General features: G+C 35.9%; 1 protein-coding gene across 2 annotated transcripts in view; it reads right to left on the reverse strand.

The window, feature by feature from the left end:
• Positions 1-241: 241 nt before the first annotated feature.
• Positions 242-20092, reverse strand: part of KITLG (KIT ligand) — a 55951-nt gene continuing 36100 nt past the window's right edge. Inside the window, exons 4-10 of one of the 2 annotated variants that reach the window (XM_021528018.3) lie at positions 17180-17359; positions 15179-15341; positions 14216-14311; positions 7605-7714; positions 7002-7078; positions 5485-5568; positions 242-4264 (exon numbers count right to left, since the gene is read on the reverse strand). In XM_021528018.3, coding sequence (XP_021383693.1) covers positions 5529-5568; positions 7002-7078; positions 7605-7714; positions 14216-14311; positions 15179-15341; positions 17180-17359 — 666 coding nt within the window. In that variant the 3' untranslated portion in view covers positions 242-4264; positions 5485-5528. The remainder of the gene's footprint in view (positions 4265-5484; positions 5569-7001; positions 7079-7604; positions 7715-14215; positions 14312-15178; positions 15342-17179; positions 17360-20092) is intronic. The other variant, XM_021528019.3, reaches the window with a different exon arrangement.

The raw sequence follows: 20092 nt of genomic DNA on the forward strand, positions 1-20092 counted from the left end.
AGCCACATTAAACTGCTGAAAACTTAAAGGAAGGATGACATCCTTACCAGGATAAGCTCTGGTTTCTACTGAAAGATCCTGGTAAATACTACTACCTGCAAAAGAAGTGCATCATCATGAAATGTCTGCATCAAGTGAAGGAGTCCGCATCAAGTAGCATATGTTCTGACAGAGAATTCTTTCAGATTATGACAGGACTTAAAAATGTCTTAACTGGGACTGACACAATGCAATATATTAATTATTTGACAGTGCATAATATCTTTATTTAGAACAATAAAGCATATATATATAATGTAATTTCCAAATCTGAACTGGTATAAAAAGGGATCTGGGAAAACATCTATCTTTAAGAGGACACATATGTACATACACATCACATTTTTATAAACTTTGTTGATTACTTTCAGTCAGAATGTAACTATGCAAAACTGTGCTGACATTTACACTGAAATAAATGAATTTGCCCATAATGCAACCAGCAAACATCTGTGTCTCTATCACTAAAGAGTCTGAAGTTTCCACGTTCCATTAATTTGATAACAAAATAGCAACATGCCACCATTACTGTAAATCTGCATTTAAGACAGTTGAATCAGATTCACGAATTGAAAAATGTTGGATAAATCTTAAATATAAATTAAACTCAAAATATCAGTATTTTATGTGTACTGTTAAATTTTCAAATTAATAATTCTGTTTGGTGTACTGAACAGTTTCAGCATATTATGTAGAGCAACAGAGAAAACAGAGCTGCTGCAGTTGAGAATCTAAAACATGTGCAGGTTGTACACATACTTCATAGTAAAGCACATTTTGTATGCTTATAAAATGACCTCGTGATGAAATAAGTACCATGAATTCACTCAAGTAAACACATATCTAAAGTAGAACAGTTACTCAGTATAAGACTATCTCCTTTTTTATTCTCACAAGGCCACTAGTAATTGCATGCAAAGTTCAACTATTTCAAAGGAAACCTAAAAATGTTACATTTCTCACCAAACCACAGATATCCAAAAGCCAAATTTGGTTGACTTTTATACAGAAAATAAAACATCCCTTTTTTCTCTAGTTTTATTCTAAGAGGGAGTGTCTTGCTTTTCCAACTGTGTTAATGCATGGGCTCTGTCTACCCAAAAAGACTGAAAAACTGATCACTCTTTAGAAGTTAAGACGTGATTAAAGGTCTATTTCTGCCACCCCAGCTCCAACTGAAGAGTACATTACTCTATTTCCATTGATTTCAAAGATGTTTCACAAGTCAGTAGTCTTTCAGAATCTCACTATATCCAAAGTAAAGATCTCCTCAGTGGGCACAGAAAGTTTTCAGTAAATTCATGATGCCACTTCAAAGTGACCTGCCACCTAGTGTATCCTTGAGTGTCCAAAAATCTCCTGATTTTCAAAAGGATTGAAAACACCCAATCAGATCTGTCTTGTGTTCAGATCAAGGTGAGAGCAAAGAATGGGAAAACCATGTGGTCCAACAGCAGTTCTGCTACTTCAGGTGTCATGACTTTTGTGCACATTAAAAGAACAATGTTTGTGATGTGAAGGTCAAAAGTATACATGAACTTTCTTTCTGTTCTTATATAACTTTAAATTTACCTTGCTACACAGAAGATATTAAAGTGTCTGACATTATTTGAAAGTGACTTACTTTAAGATGTTGCTCCTGGAAAGTGAATATTTTGTCATAGTCAATTTTTATTTATGTTTCAATTCATCACTGATATTTTCTATAGTATTGTAGATTAAGAAGCCTAAAAATTATCATGCTTTGGAATATCAAAGTATAATTTGGCGCACACCAATGTGACCCAAATTAAATGTTATTGAGTATTTGATTTTCTGGAAAGAATGCATTTAGAAAAATGAACATTTTCTATCAACAAAGAACGTTAACAAATATAAGATATTTGTTTTACTGAAGCTAAGGGAAAAAACCCAAACCCTCAAATGCATAAGCTAGCCTCAAGAGCACATTGTATGAAGTATTTAAGGTTTTCGTACAATGTGTAAGGATAATTGCTTCCATTTAGTGTGGATACTTTTCCATTCAGTCAAAACCAATACACAGTTATTGTCTGTATTACCAATAAGGTGCAAATTTCCATTAAGTCATGCTGACATTTCTTTTAGGGAACATCTTAAAAAAGTTTGAAACTCAAAGTCTGAGGGCCTTGTGAGTAAAAAACTACATAGAGTCAAAGGAGACTCAGCTCCTATATAGGGAATTGCATTGTTTGAGGAATGCACTTGCTTTTTAGAAGTGATTAGCAACCCTGGTTATTAACTGGTCAGTGCTCCAGCATCTTCAGAATAAACGTGAAGGCCTAATTCTGACACTAAGCTTCTTCAGATCTAGTCTAAGAGAAGTAACTCAGGTAATGCAAACCACAAAGTTCTAATATCCTTAATGAACTATGCTAATTTATACCAGCTGAGTAGAATTTGAAGACCCTTTTCTGACAAACAGCAAGTGCAAAAAGGGCCTGAGTATTATAACAATTCCGCATGCTCAAATCCTTCCATCAGTGAATTCATAAGAAATTGCAACCTTATTTCAGAAAGGTCAAAATTCCACACAATGCAGCTACATTCCACATCATCAAGTATGTTAAGATTCTGATATTTTTTTCTTTTCACAAGTCTGAAAGACAGTTTTACCAATACACACACACACACAAATGTACCCACATACATACATATATATTATATGTATGACATATTCTTTTTATGCATGGTTCTCAGAAAATTGAGCAGAAGATTAAAACTTCCACAAGGACTCTTAAAAAATTTAGTGACTAAATATTTTAAGGAGAACTCCAACTTTATGCAAAACTTTAAAAGAGTTGGTGGGTTTTCTGTTTTGGTTTTTTGTTTGTTTGTTTTTTTTAAGTTTTTAAGTTATTTAAACTAAAAGTCTTGCTGACCTGGTCAATAGCATGATAGGTGACAATTTGTCACCTCATGTGAGCCTTTACCATTTACCCTTCTGAATTACAACCCCTAATACAGGCAAATAATTCATACAGATTATCTGGGAAGAGACAAGATGAAAAGATGCACAACTACATTTGTAACTTTTATCATGGTATTTTTAGGATTTACTTAAAAATGCACATCTGTACATCAGTCTTGTTCATATTCCATGGATACTGTAACAGTAATAGTTGTAGAAGACAGGTGGGAAACAAAGCCTTTCTCTTTTGTTTCAAAAGAATTAACTTTCAAGAGTGGAGAATGCCAGGATATTAAAGCTCATTAATCACTTAAAAACACAATGCAAACATTAATTACAGCTGATGTAAGTAAAAGCTAAATACACTCTCAGGATCTTTCAGATTTTCTATGCTATACATTTACAGACAAGGTATAAATGGCATGCATTTAAAATGCATTCAGAATTTAAAATGCATTTCATGGGTTTGTCTTTATTGTGATGCTTGAACGCAATTCAGACTCTTTATTTTGCCTTAGCAGGACTGGAAATTTCACCAGTGTTCACATACCCAGCAGTTACATTTAATTCTTCGAAGCTCCATGAGGTGCATTCACCTCCTGTTTACTTTGTCTTCATCCAGTATTTGGTTCTCCTGAACAGAGACCACCAACGCTGATGAATTCTTGAGGCTTTCTGGGGTGGGCAACCAGCCACCTGGCACCCGATAGAGACCACGTGTTGCTGTACACACAGCCTTTGACAGCCATAAACACAGCTCCTTATAAGTCTAAGTCTAGAACACGAGCTCAGGGCATGACTTTGCTTTCAAGTTTTATATACAATATTGAAGAGTATGTTATCTGTATCCATTTCTGTGTTTTCTGTCAGTTCAGAGACCTTCATCTGAAGACATCAATTTAAGGTAGAGGACACAGAATTTAAATTAAGGATGCAAAGGTATTTATGACTTGCAATGATTACACACTGTTGGAGGCATTTGAAAGATGCTTTTTTGTTCAGGACATACCTTTGCCACAGTCAGCTGAAAGTATTAATGCAGTTAAAAAACCTCAAATGTCACACAAGGTAGATATTCACATAAGATATAGTCCTGCTAAGTGCACACTCTTCTTGTCATTGTTCAATTCAGTGTTGGTTTCACAGTAACAAACACAAATTGTCCTCATTTCTGTATCTTGTCTGTGGAGTCATGGGCAGCAACAACAGATGCAGACTCAGTCTGTCACTCCAGAAGGAATACGGATGTGCTTAAAGCTGCTTCATTTATGAAGCGAACATGAAACTGTTACCTGCCTGAAGAGAAAAACAGAAATTCTGATTTTGCTGATTAGTTTTCCTTTCTGTAGTCTTCCTTTCGTTTCAGTAGATCTTTTCACAAATATACAACATATTTTTTTCTTATAATTTTAAAAATAAATTTAATGACACTTGCATAGGGATTTCTTTACTCAGAAGGAGAAATGTTATAAGATGTACTTTCCTGATGCAAGAACACACTTGCCTGCAAAAGTTCATTTATGTCATCTAAGGTAATGGAACCATTGTCATGTTTTACATAACTGTTTGGGCATTTTGGTATTGGCAATCTCTGGCAGCAAACTTTCCTTTGAAATCATCTTGAGTTTACGTCTTTGGAAAAATGGAAACTGAGTTTACATCTTTGGAAAAATGGAACAACTTGTCCAATGCAGTGACAACTTTGCTTCTCAATGAGCACATAGTAGAAAAAAGCAGTTAAGGAGAATGAAAAACCTCTCAAGTTGTAGCTAACTGAATCATATCAAACACCTGAGAGCAACTGTTACAGGATGAACTGCAAAACTGAGATTGCCTGTTACGGTCTTACACCGCTCTTTCCACTCATGATAAAAAATGAAGAGTTCAGCACTGTCTGGATTTTCCAGACTCTTACACAGATGCCATAGCTTAAATACAGCACAATTTCTGTGGTAAGAAGCCTCTTGCATTAGGTGCTGCTCTGCAAAGGACAGCTGGCACTGAGAAACCTCACTCACCTTTGCTGCCCACTCTTACCTACAAAAGCAAGACTGATGTATCTGATAAGGCTACAGAGACTACAGAAATGTGCTGACTAAGCTACAATTATAGAAAAGCTCAGCTCTAATTGGCCTGTTCTCCTACACTCACCTGCTAATTTTCCCAGATTGTATTTTTTAGTTCACATTTATTTGAAACAGTAGTATAACAGCTGAAGGCTTCTCTGTGTCAACTCTAACACCAAAAAAAGAGAAGCAGTAGCTGTCCTTTTTTATGGACTTCTTGTAAATCTCATTTTGAAGCATTCAAGTTAAAAATCAAAATCAAAGGTCCATATTAATGATACAGGATTAATTAAATTAGCTGCTAAAGATCTTATATATTTACTAAATGCTAAATGAAACGACTGATAGCAATATTTCTTTTCTTCCTGAAAATGGACTCTGAATCACTTCATATTGAAGCAGCCGAAAGTATTTAAGTCTATGGTAAAACTCCTACCATAACCGACTTACCAGTACATGAAACAGTAACAGTGTTGAGAGAGAAAAAGCAACAGCTACACTTGTAGATGTTCCTTTTCTTTTTGCTGCAACATACTGAAAAAAAAAAGGTACTTTATTGCTATAGTAATAGCCTTCAAAGGAAATAGAATAGAAGGGCTTATAAATTAGTTAAAATTTAAAAAAATGAGCCCAAAAATTATAATTTTTGTTTGATATTAATTCTTCCTACTTATAGATGAATATTCCTAATTTCTCGGGGAGGACAAATTTGCAATAGTCATTTATGCCATGTATGCCAAAACACATGCCATGTATTTATGAAGACATCTGATAGAGAGTGCAATTTGGTTCAAGTTCCTGGAAATGCCCTCTCCTGCATTTAACTGTGCCATCTTTTCTTCATATTAAAAATGTTTTGTATTTTCTGTGAAGTTAAAAGGAAGATATATGTTCCATTTCACAGTTTTAACACCTATGAGGATGATGTGCATAATGAGTTATTTATAGGAACTAATATACTTGGTGAAAAGAACACACAGCCTTCCATTCTATATACTGTATATGAAGAAAATTTGTTTAAAGTATTTATTACTTTAGCAAATCTAAACACAGAAAAATTCACCTCCTGTGACCAAACTGCTAGATTAGTACCTTGCCTATTTGTCCCTTCACCAATGGCAACAGCAGGCATTTTACACAGTGTGAGAAAACTACAGGCCAAGTCCTTCTGCCACCTGCATCAGATATTTCACTAAATCATAGTTAAAATCTGATCAAACATCATTAAATATGAAATTAAACAATACTCTCAAAATGCTTTAGCATGGACTATTCTTTCTTAAAATGTTCCTAAGTCCTTTCCTGGATTTCACAGATTTTCTTGCCAATGTCCAAGGAACTTCAAAACCTTGAACTGTTATTTCTAAAGTATTTTTGATTTGCTGAGAATCAGGTAAAGCAGTGTATAAGTAGGAAGAGAGATGTGAATAATTTCAGGATGACCTTAAGAAGTAATTAGCATTTGAATGAGTTCTCATTAACTTTCCACAAATATTGAAAAAAAACCACAACAGAAAACAGTACCCTAGGGAATGTAAAAAAGAGAAAGAACATAAAAATATTGTTGTAAAAGGTACTTAAAAGTATTTAGGAGCAGAACCAGAAAGACATTGCCTTCTATTTATTTCTGTAACTTCAACTTAGCTTTACAACACACTGCAAATAACAACATTTACTTCATTTTGTTGGTTTTCCTATAGATCTCAGCAATCCTTTCTCACAGTGGGAATAAAGACAGACAAAATAATGTCCCCATAATAAAATGTTGTATTTAGAACTATCCTCCATATCAATTTCTATGTTTAAACAAGAAAGGCCTTTAAATTGCACACCCTAAGCACATATTTTACTTCTGCATCAAGACCTTGTGTTTGGGGTTTTTTGTTTTTGTCACACAGCTAAACAGTAAGTAGTTTCCAGAGATAAAATTACATCTGTAAATACAAATTTTAAGTGAAACAATATACCTTATCTCATTTTCCTCTTGATAGTCACGACACTGTGTAGTTTCATCACTTTCTGGTCTGGATTTGGGATGTATTTTCTAGGAAGAAAATGCACTAAATATAAATATTCTAAAGCTATAATATTCTAAAAGTATAAATATTCTAAAACTTTCTTTAGTAACTAAACAATTGTATGTTTCAATTTGTCTCTGATGTTAAATATCAAAGTCATCTTGCAAAATGTAGGCCAAACCTTGTCCTCTAATAGAGATCTACTACAGATATAAATTTTACTATTGAAATTTTTGTATAGTAGGCAGGGGCATAGGGGCCAAAAGCAAAAAAAAATCCTTTCTTAATATGCAATAGGAGAAATGGAAAATTGGGTGAGTCACACAATTTTTGTTTCCAATTAGAGAATGATCATGCTGATAAAACAGGATTTGAACTTTGATGGTAGAATTCAAGAATTTGACACTCAGATTTACATCTGCAAGTCACAGTTAAGTGAAAATCAAAAGAGGTATCTTTTGCTTTCAAATACAGAATGGGTTCTCTTCCCATTTCCCCACAGCTAAGAAATGCAGCATCACTATGTAAACAATTATATGTAGTATCTCTTACCTTCCAGTATATGGCTCCCAAAATAAAGCCAATAAGGAGAGACAGCAATGATGCCAGTGCTATGCTGATCCCTTGCAGGCTGGAGCTGCTGATGAAGCCAAGTGCTTCTTCTGTAATTAAAGATACTCTCATTAGTAAAGACAGATTTATAGCAGAAAACTATCTTCAGGGCAACACTATTAGCAAGAGCACTTTCATGCACCACCTACATAACAGCATTTTAAATAGCAGAACAGATACTTCAAAGTGCAATGTACATGAGATGCACTTCATACAAAATCTTACATGAAATTTTTGACCACAAGGATGCTCCAGCCACTTCTGAAATAATAGTATTGAAAAGTACCAACATCAATTCTCTTTTTGCCATTTGTACAGAATTATCTCTCTCTCACACTTCAAAGTTTCGGATTTCTTAATTTTTGTAGGTCTTACTTTGAAACACAAAGCAATTATTTGGAAAAGAATATATGTCAATTCGTGCATTTGCATTATTTTCATCAGACAGCTTCCACTGACTGCAGGCACTTTGCCTTGCCACTAATCAATAACCAACACAAGGGCTCTCAGGGGAAGTTAATTGAACAGAATAAGCCTGATCATTTCCAAAGCTTCCTGGAAAGGTACCGCTGACTTCAGCACGATCACACCCTTCTACCTTGAGGTTTAACTCTGTGTTATTTGGTTATAACCATTTCTTTATAGCTTTCAACGTTTTGTATAAAAGAGTACCAATTCTAATCTTTTATGTATACAAACAATTCCATTGCCCTCACTGGGAGCTGCATGCATGCTGAGACTAAAATTTGTCCCTTGAGTTATTTCATCAGGAGCAGGATGTGGAAAGTCCAACAGAGTCACCTGGGGACCCTCCCTCTAAAATGCAAAGTGAACTTCAGCAGACTGGTATTTTAGATGTTGTCCACTGGATGTTTGGTTCATTTCAAAGTGGGTGTCTGCAGCTCAAATGGTGGGTGTATTGACAGATTACAGAAAAATAATCAAACTGTAAGTGCTGGATAAGTGTAGGTGATTGGATACATAGAAATGAAAATGAACTGAGAGCACTCAAAATTTGCGTGAGTCATGCAAACAGCAAATGTCTAAGCACGTACAGTATGATATTCTGGGTCAAACAACAGGTGTTTAGTACATTATTAAGCAGCCTTCAAGGAAATACATTAGTTTAGAAAGAAGTGCTCTTATAATTAACTAGCAATTCATTTTCAACTCTCAGATTTTCTTGTTGATATTTTTCAAGTTTTAGACAAATATTCTTTTTATCTCTGAAATTCAGCTGTGTTTTCTAGGCTCAATGTAGATAGAAATAACAAGACAACATGAAGTCTGTGTCTTATATATTCATATACTATATATATATATATCTGTGTCTCATACACTGTTTGCAAAGTCTAGGTTCTGACTGTAGGGGCTTGAGTTTCACTTATATCTGGTAGATTTGGCACACTAAAAGGAAACATCAGTCAAGCAGAACTGATGCCAGCTTACCATGAAAGAAATCTGTCTACAGAAGGGAAAGAAAGCAGACAAAGTTCTACAGAGGTGAACATAATCTGGAAAAGAGAGGCTATTGATTAGTCTGCCTCTTTCTGCTTAGACATTAAAGCCAAGCAGAGACATTAACTGGGGAGACATAACTTTCTAACTTTCTGTCTCAAATTAGGCACAAAGGATGTTTGCTTGCAGAATTGATCTGCAAGCAAACTGGGCAAAATCAAGTGGGTAGAGCCAGCCTGAACAACTCTAGAAATGCTCTCCTGTTGTTGATTATCTAAACTGTATTCTCAGAAGAAAATTCTGATATTGCTCTTGTGCTCTAAGCAAGTAAAAAGCAATCCTTATTTGCCAAATGCCATTATTCTCAGTGAGAGACTGCTGAGTTTTATAGCTAAATTATGTAAATCATATGGGGATGGCTATGTTTTCTGGATTCCACCCCACAAAATTCAGAAAAAAATTAAAAAGTGAAATAAAAATCAAAGGAAAGGCTCTTCAGGTCACGTACAACATAATGTGTTTGATAACATGGTAGAGTGTATAACCTCCAAACTCTCTGCCTACCCACAGTGAAGGGCAGCATGTCATGGCAAGCATGCTGTTTTTTACATGAACTGCTAGAGAAATGTTCTGCATGCAGGATAATAAGTGATAATTTTGTACCTTTGTTTTTAACAGTATTTTCCACAAACTTAATTCAATTTAAGACAACAGAAGAGACTCCATTACAATGAGGTATCTAAAACTGGAAAAATCTGATTTCTGAAAAGTTATCTCCAATGCAGATGATTCCTTAATCATCTCAGAAAACTGAAAGGAATTTATAATTATCTTTCCATGTATGGACATGCAATACAGGGATCGAGCCTAAATACAGCCCCATTTGTGACGCTCTCCTTAGCCTACCTTTTAAAAATCACAACAGATTTTCTTTTTTGCAACCTGACAGTGTATGAATTAATTTGAAATTTAAGTAATTCATAATTACCTTAAAAAGCAAGCAAAACCAGATTATTTAATTTCACTTTCAAGTCCAGAAAAAATTCTCTTGAAAGATCTGGGGAGAATGAAATGAGTCATGGCAGGCCTCTTCATGTGCCTTTTATTTATATTAAAATTTAAAACAGAACAGGCTGAAGAATTTTCAGTCTGGAGAACCTCCCAGGGACTTGTCTTAATGAAGAAAAGGGAGAGAAGGAAAGAAAGATGGCTACAGTGACCTTTTCCTCTGTTAGAAACTTTGGAGCTCTACACAGAAGGATTCTGATTCCCATCAGTTGTAAAGGCAGAGCAGGAGAAGGAATAGCAGGAACCAGGTCTACCAATAACTTTATGAACTCTTTGGGCAATGCCAGAGGAACTGAGGAACTGCTGACTCTATCCAGTAGAGTGAAAAAGGGGAGTAGATGCAGGCTAGCATCTCTCAGAGCTCTCACTCTGCATCTTGTGGAAGATTCCCTAAGGAAGTGAGCTCATTTGATGCTGATTTATGTATAGTCTTCATGGGCATTGGGATGTTAAGCTGTAAGCAAAATATATTTACATTAAAAACCACTCAGCTACACAATGAAGTTATTGAGCCACTTCCTACCTTGAGCCATGTGTGATTATGATTGAAAGCACTGGCTTCTTTTTTTTTTTTTTTTTTTTTTTCCATATATGTCTCAAAGGAATTTCCAGTTTACCACTGCTCAGTGCCAACACAATTACCACAAGATCTTATCTGTAAAAATGCAGAGCAGCTCTCACCTGTTCATTAGGGTTTTCCATTAACTATTAAGTTAGAACAAAGGAACAAAAGCACAGAAGGCAGCACGAATTGCAATTCAGCCATGGCTGAACATTTTAAAATTATTGTGCAATTACTGAATTAAACGATGGTATTTTTTGCTTAATTAAAAAAGGAGAGCTTCTTCATAAAAACAGTTACAGACATCTCTGTGTTTACATATTCTTTGAGCTACTCAGTACTAAATAATAGGGCTAAATTATTGTGAGGAAATTATGGACAAAAATGGAAGGAGGCACCACTGAACTCTTCATGAAATTATAAAGAACGTTATGGCACTCAATTGAAGGAGAAGTTTTAGTCACAGCTAGTAAGTTCAAGCTTTGATCAGAGCAACATGAAATTCATCTCATGGCTTCAACCACTAAGAGAAGAGATTAGACTCAAGACTTCTTGTCCTGTGTCTTCTTCTTTACATAGCAACCATCTCATCTACATTCTCTAGAAAATGTGTGGTATAGTCCTGCAGGGAAATATGAGCAAGACTGAAACTTTAACAGCTAATTGGAACTTCAGTGGATTACATTCAGGTAACATAAAGAGGAAAAAACAAAGCAGCCTAAATATTTTTGACATGGTAGCAGCGGTCTTTTGAGAATTTTATGAGAAATAAGAAAAGATCTTTCTCCTTTTGAGAAAAGATGAAGCAGAAACATGTTAAAAGTCTATATTCAATATATAAGAATGAATAAAGCACTATTAGCATTCAAAAAACAATTAGAATAATTGTTCTATTTTTCATTTATCTGGGCTAAGATTATTTGTGTATATTTAGTTAATATTCTACTCTATTATTGTAGTTTAATTTTATTGTTCTGTAAGAACAATGGAGTCATGAAATATGACTCAACAAAAGTAGCAAAAATAAAAATCCCTACCTTAGCTAATTTATATACAATTTCTATGATATTTCACAAATTATTTTATTGGATGATGCATTTCAGGTTTGTCTGGAGGGGTTCTTTTGCAAACACTGAATGTTTCTAAATGCTCTAGAAACTATTAAACTGAAAAATAACTCAAAACTGTTTAAAATTAAAGGGTTAATTTTAAAAAAATTACTGTAGTTTGTGTCTGAAGGTGCTTTTTTTGCAGGTTTCCCCTCTTCTCAATGTTTTCCTTTTTGAAATTTGAATTTAGTGGTGCTTTTCTGAGAACAGTACTGAAGCCAGGGGAATGCTATGCTGCAGAGTCTTCACAGGGGAAGTACTAAAGTTTATTCACTATTGTTCATTCCAAGAAGGTAAGGATTAACTAAAGCAAAAATTTCCTCAGCAATAAAGTAAAGAAAAAACTACGATTGGCACTAAAGGCTATTTCAGGGAAAAAGAACAGTGATGTCAATAAAGATTCTACAGCTCCCTCCCTGCAAAAAACCTGCAAATGAGTAACTACAGTGTAACCAGTCAGCATCCAAATTAATGTAATTTAATCTGATTATGAGTTCAAACTGTCCCCAGACCCAGCCAGACATGCAGTCCTCATGTCATTTTTACATAAGGCTGTTAATTGAGATCCAATTTTCCAATAAATTGCTTAAGAGAATGATAATCAGTTAAAACACACCTGTACAGCATATGGTAGCCAAGCAATTTACTGCATTATTTTAATTAGGCTTTTTTCCTACTTGATTATCAGTTCCAATTACAAAACAAGATTAAGAATCCTACTTCTGCACTCTCGTCCACAGTACAGACACAGGTGCCACAGTCCACTGCACTGCCCAGCACCCCTCTTGTTACTGTACTGAGTCAAACTCCTTTCATCTGAACTGCTTCTGTAATCTGTCTGTCTTTTGGCTTCTTGATCCATTCCCATTGCTTCAGGCTGTGGCTGAAGATTTTTCCTCTAGCAATAGCAGCAAAAATTATCACATGTTCAGACCTGAGATAGAGACAGGTATGAATTCTTTAACCCCTTCCTAGTGCCTCAGAGTTGGCCCTGGGCTCATCAGGTTATTTGCAGACAGCTCTTGACCTCCTGGCAAAGAATCTATGGCAATGAGTCTTCTCTTTTCCAAAGACTCAGGCTGGCAGCCAGGAGTGGAGGGTTTTTTTAATTCCTTCTACTCTGAGGGTTTTGGGCTATGATGACTTAAGACCTACTGTTAATTAGAAAGCAATCAAGAAGGGCTTCAAATCAGATAGCAGCTGTGAGCCAACTGTAAGGTAGTATGAGTGGTGCTAAAAGCCCAGAGGGTGACTAGATTACATTCCAAAGAGAAGGAGCATGAGGAAAAACTCAGGCCTAGTAGCAACTGTGTCACCATCAGAAGCTACCATTGTGCCCACTAAACTGCATGAGGCTGCCCCTCTGCACGTGTTTCCTTAAACACAGGGACTACCAATCACATACACCATCATCACACTTTCAGATAACATAGATGTTTGTGAAGTGAAAAGGGGAAATTGTTAAGAGCGCTAGATATACACATTGTCATCTTGACATGTCTGGGAAATGAGAACAAGGAAACAACAAGGTTAAACTTTGATCACCATTTCAGGAACCTCTGAGGAAAATCCCCTCTTGTTCACGTGGGAAGCTCCAGATAGTGTTCACCTTGTTGTACATGATGTCACTAAAAGTCCCTGAAACTTCACTGTTACCTTTCACCTCAATTCTCTATCCTTTCTGACCTTGTGACAGGTAATGTTGAGGCTCTTACAGCAACCATTCTGGACTCTTATTAAGGGGCTGTCATGTAATACAGTGATCAAGATAGATAAGGAAGATGGACATGAGTATGCCAGAAAGAAGATTACAGCCTGACAAAAAGGTAGTGACTTTGTCACTGACCCCAAGCAAAAGCATGCTGACTGTGGAGGTGGCCCTTCTGCAACTACACAAAACAATCATGGGCTGGTGTAAACCTTGGTTGGGTTGACAGTACTCTCAAAATGCAGTGTATAGGTATCCTTTTTATTCACGTGAGTACCCTCATCCGATTTAGGATAGCTATTCTGCCCACTTAGAGCAATTTCCCTTCCTGAGAGTTAAAATGAGGTGTCTGGCCAAATTTTCTGAGGCCATATGACTAGTGAGACCTCATGACAGCCAAAACAAAGAGACCTGCCCTCTCCAAGTTTTAGATTGCTGTCACATAATTGTAACCTGATAGCAACTCTATATTTTGATTAGATAAGTTCATTGCATTTCAGTACGACAGCTGAGAAACACATGGTACACCATCAGGAACATGTAACTTCCCATTAATTTGCACAATTAATGACATTCTTTTCCTCTGAGCTCTCAAAACCAGCTACCAGAACAAAATGGAGACATATATTCAATCACTTGTACTTACTGTTACTGCTAGTGCTACTGCCAATGCTGTCATTCCTAAGAGAGCTGGCAGCAACAGGAGGAAACAAAAATGTTTTTGTGACAGCGACTCTGGAATCTAAATAGAAAATGAATGTGTCAGAATTATGAAATTTAAAATACAGTTCCCTCTATAGAAGATGATGGGCTACAGGACTACTCTGATGTGGCTATAGGGCTGTTTCAAAAACTGGCTGTAGGACTTTCATAAAGTGGATTAAGCCAAAAAAGGCAGTTTTATTAAGAGGCAGAAGTGTCTACATGCTGAGCTGCTGCTGAATAGCTAATCTGGAAAAACAATTACTGCTTACAAGTTCTTAGGTTATGGCACTGATCTACTTCTAGTTACTACTGATGTAACTGTACAACTGGACACATTGCCCTAATTAAAAGCTAATATCTGTCACTAGAGAGAGTAAAAGGTAACACAAACCCTCCATTTACTGGAAGGATAAGAAAGAGCTGCAGGAGCTTGACCTGAGCTTGTTACAATGTTCAAATGAAATAAAAATTTCTCTGTTCAGGAAAAGTAGGATGAACTTGAAGGTGACTTGAGGCTGCTGTGAATTACAGCTTATCCTAACTTCTCCTTTCATTTGTGCAATCTTGGGCTCTTTTACCACCTTATAAAACTAAATAGAGCATTAAGAGAAGATAGGAAGAACAATGTGAAAAAGACATTTCAGGATATATTTTGGATGAATAGAAACAGAGCAGCATAATGCGAGGTTATTGTGATTATACTGAGAAATTATGTATCTAGGAGTGATGGCACTAGAACTTGACTTTGAACAGAAACAAAACCTTCAGTGTCAGTAGTTACTTTATTTGCAGTAAAAAGGTGACATGGAGACCTGGTTTCAGATCTTTACATCTCTGAAATCTAAGGAAAATCACACATTTATTTCTGCCTAGATTCTGCTCCCCAAAAGAAGACCCTTCTTACCATTCTCCAGAGTTCCTACTGTTGAAGGCAGGATGCAGTCATTCTTATCCAATCTGTCTGCAGACTCTTTGTAGACCTCAATGGTACTATTAAAGTGCCTAAAAAAATCCTCAGGAATGAAGTGACCCTCTTCATAGAGGTGACCATTTTCTTTCACAAAATCCTAGAGTAAAATATAGACTTCAGCTTGAAAAAAGGTCAAGGGAGATGCTCATTTCAACACCTCAACAAATAATAAAAATCCCCAAAGATGATACAAAATAATTTATATTTTTAACCTGCAGACAACTAGATTAGCTGTATACAATCTTCATAAAACAAAGAAATCTTCTGATCTGAGGATTTCAAATTAGCTTTGCAAATAGAAATGAATTATTAATACAGTGTTGCAAAATTGTTAAGGAATGAAAGACAGTCTCCCATCCTATACTGAAAACCAAGAGACTTTTTAAAATTCCCCTCATTGAAAAACCCCCCTTGGTTTCACATTACTTTGCAAAGTTTTGCATGAGTCTTTTAATCTGAACACAAAAACATGACGATCATTGGATCATTGGGGAGCAGAATACAATAGCTGGGGTACACCACTGTTCAGAAACAGGCTGAGATCCCTGATCACACACCTAAAAATAAGAGCAACTATAAACAAGGAAACCCAGTCACTCTGAGGTCTAACAGACAAGTTTTTTATGCCAGACTAAACACGATTGAGTTCTCTGGTGATGATTGACAGTTTTTTCCTTCTTTTTTTTTTTTTATGTCAGCAAGTCAAGTTTGGCCTGGGGTTACTCTGTACTCTTAAGAAGGAGGACAGTGGTAAGAACATGGTCTAAGTATGTCCTAAGGAAAACCTCCTGGTTTTGGCTCCAAAGTTATTTTATGTTTGATGCTGAAAGTACTAGACTTAAGATCATTATTGTCTAAGAAAATCAATAGCTAGCTGTTTTGCTGAATTACAGGATATTTACTTTTCCTTTCTACAAAATGAAATTCTTCTTCCCCAACCACATCCCAGCTGAGTGCTTTGAATCATCGGACAAAAATAGAAAAGAAAAAAAAAATATACACTGATGAAGATTGGAGATAATTCAGTTTGAAATGGAAAAGTAGGGAATATCTAAATACTTACAGCAATGCAATGCAAATACATGTCAAGCTTACAAGGTTATTCCACTCTAAAGGCACCTAAGTGTTTGACTTATTTGATTCATTCTGGGTGTTGAAAAGTGCAATTACAAAAACTAAGGACTTAGCTGATAAAAATAACTGGATATGGAAGATAAAATACTTGCTCTAAAGGACATTATGGATTTTACCCATTTTATTCAGTGGGACAAAACCTTCAACTACAGAACTTATTTTTAATTACTGATAGTCTGTTCAGATCTGGATAACAGACTAGAAATTAATTTCTTCCCCTCTCCCCTGCCTGCACAGACAATCAGACATCTCTTGAGCAAGAATCTTTCCAGCTGCTGTCAAAATCCAGAAACACATAGAAATGGAGCAATATCCTCTGGTCTTTGCTGTGCCTTTGTATAAAAATGTTAATTAAACCATGGAGAAGCTGTCAGAGCTTTGCACACTGTGATATATACTAAGAGTATATTAATAACTTTAACCAAATAATCTTTAAATTTACATTAAGATCATTAGCAAAATATATAATTTAACCTGGATACACAAGGAAAATTTCTACTAGCTTCAAAAATATTAGAATGGATTATTTATCTTGACTTTAAATAACTGCATCCAGGTCATTGTGTATACTGTAATTCCTTCTAAGCCATTTTTCTTTGAAACAGGAGATAAAAATTAACCAATGTTAGCACAGTGCACTCAGTGCATTTCTAAACAAAGTAGGATTTCAGATGCACAGGAATAGAAATGAAAACAAATCTAATAAAGCCTTGGAAATTCCTAAACTATTACTGAATATTGTGCAACAGAAAGTAAAAAATAAGTATCCAGTACAAAAGCTGAAACTCTGTATAAAATTACCTTGTTTTTATCAAAAGCAAGGCATGCCATAAGATCATTAATTATCCTTGTGAGATTATTGATGATTGAATAGTTGCTTAAAACATCTGACATATCTGGAATATCTGAAAATTTCTGGAGAAGATTATGTAGACTCCTTGAAAATTCAGGCACCATCAAATGCAACCAACAGTGACTAGGCTGTCAGGGGATAAAAACAGAAATAGATACAAATTAAATATCAGACATTTGTAAAGACTGCTTAAACATCTTAATGTGCAAAAGTAAATTAGACTGTTCTTTCCAATTTAAACTATCTGAAAAGTATAAATTACAATTCTTCTTTAATGTGACCAATTTTCTCTTCAGTCCTTTTGGTAATATTTATATTCTCACTGATACTGACATATCTATGGTTGTCTGTTAAATGCCATCCCTTCTTTAAATTCCCAGTGAATGCCAAGTTTCATTGTGTTGAGCATTTGAGCCTTGGAACATGTTACTATGAACCTTAGTCCATGCTTTCATTAACCTATTTGTTTTCTTTTCAATTCCTACAGCCTTAACAATTGTTTAAATATCAGTTTTCATTTATTGTTGTTACCTTACATGACTCAGTTAACCCCAAAGATCCTTGATTTAAATTTCTTTTCAGGAAGGTTTACATAAAAATTTTGCATTAAATCCCTGTGTGCTTTTTTCCACCTTTAAACTAGTTAACTGAGTTAATTTTTTCCCTTCAGCTTTTTGACTAAATGCCATTACTGGGAACAGTTTCTAGATCTAAAAGCCTTTCTTCTTCCTGAGTCTTTGATAACAAAAGTGTTCTACACAGCCTGTCACTGTATACACTAACACCTATGCAATTAGTTTGCAGACAAAGTTTGTACAGCTGTTCACATGACTGAAACCTGGTAATTCTTCTTGCTGTCTTAGAGGAAGTCATTAACTTCTTTTGCTTAGATATATATAACATATATAACAGTAGTCAAATAGAGAAAAAAATCACCCAGCCCAGGAAAATTCCTAACATGGTATGATCAGCAAAAATAACAGGTAATGCACTAGTCAGAACTGCAATTTGTACCTCTAAATACCTTCCCTATAGCAGCTAAAATTTAAATTGCAAATGTTATGAGAATTTATTCCATATATTTCATTATTTTTCCAATATTGAAAAAGTCTCATTAAAGCCTTCCAGATACAAAGATCTTGACCCAACAAACCCTAAGTACTCTCAGTATCACTAAGCCAGTTTCCAATTTCTGCCCAGTGGATAGGCAGCACCCACTGAATCCACCTTCTGCAACACACAGCAAATGTTTGGCAATGTACACACTTCTAGGCTTAATCTCATTTATTCAATTTCTTCAATAAACATACATACAGATTCTTTAAAAAAAAATAAATCCACAGGTGTTGTTCTGCTTTGATGTGTAAATGTTTCTGACAAGAAAAAATACACTTCACATTTCTGAAGACTAATCAGACTATTAGGCTTCCAGGCTTAGAGAACCAAAGGTAAATACATTGCTCAGCTCCACCTGAATTTCCACTTCTGTGTACAACTCTCTCACACAATGATAACCTGTGGCAAGTCAGTGACACAACCTTTTGCAATTATCTCAACAATGACTTGAAAAAGAAAGAAACAGAAAGTAAAATGGATAGCATTTGTCTTGAGTCTGCCTTTCCTTTTTCCTTCGAGGACAATAAGGTGAAGGGGGAGGGCAGAAGCAAATAAATCAGAGAAAGCTTGTTGAAACATATTCTGTTCAAGCAGCGTATGTTGTGCCATGTCCCACCGCCCCCACAAGACAGGCAATCCATTTTCTTTCCTATGCTCTGGAGTAGGAACACTGATACAGAACTAACTACTGTGCTTCCCTGAACTAGAAACCTCAAAAACCTTTTCCTTTGAGGTTTTGTGGGTGAGCATTCTCCTCTGGCAGGGACTAGCATAAGCTTGCTGCTTCTCCTAGTGAGCATTTGGCAATTCCAGCAGGGAGTCTATTTTGTTGCTCCTGTGGTTTAGCATGCGTGTAGGAGTCTCCTCTGACTGAACTGTTCTGACCTACAAAGCTGTATTTCACAAAAGCTCTAAGTTCTCTTTTCAGTAATGTCAAGCTGTGCAATCATTTGCTATGTCAATACCTACCAAACACAGGGATAAAACTGCTCTAATTGAAAAATATGACATTATTTGCAAAGAGAAATGGGAGGCTCAACTCTGATATTTTGTGTAAACTTTGACCAAGATTTACATTCTAGGGCAATTGCAAATGTGATTTCCCTTGTACCTCTAGGTAGCTCTCATTTGGCTTTTACTTTCTACATCTATGTAAAAGTTTGAATGTTATCTCTTCTTCTGAATTCAGCCCTTTGCTGTCATCTCTGCCTTTTAACCTTCAGGTTCGACTACACAGTTTACTCCATAAGACTACTTTTAAAGCCACTCAGTTGCCTTGAGCTAGTGCATAATGCAACAGCCCTTCTGTTTAATGGATGGGTCAGTCTGTTCCTGTTACATGCACTACACTGGCTTCCCATCTGCTTTGCGTTCACTCTGCCTTCCTACCTTTAGTCATCTACATTTGGGACTCGCTGCCTTGGGTACACTTCCTGCTTTATGCACGCACTGAATATTGAAATCTATTGAAAAAGTAGCAGAACACCATTTCAATCCCTTCAGAGTTGAGCAAGGGCATTTACCTTAGGCAAAGCCATGGGTTTCCCAGCTTGCATGGACCACAGCAAAGCCTACTTACTCAGCAAGTCTTGCTGTTGTATGCATAACACAAGCTGAAATTCCCAGAGAAGAATTTGGCAAAGTGGGATCTGAATACTGCTGGATACTTTGTTCTGTGAAGGCATGTGGCTGAGAACTGCACCTGCCATTACCATGACTGAAAGTGGTGTGCAAAGGAAACATGG

This window comes from Lonchura striata, chromosome 5 (assembly GCF_046129695.1).
Source record: "Lonchura striata isolate bLonStr1 chromosome 5, bLonStr1.mat, whole genome shotgun sequence".
In the NCBI taxonomy this organism is placed as follows: Eukaryota; Metazoa; Chordata; class Aves; order Passeriformes; family Estrildidae; genus Lonchura; species Lonchura striata.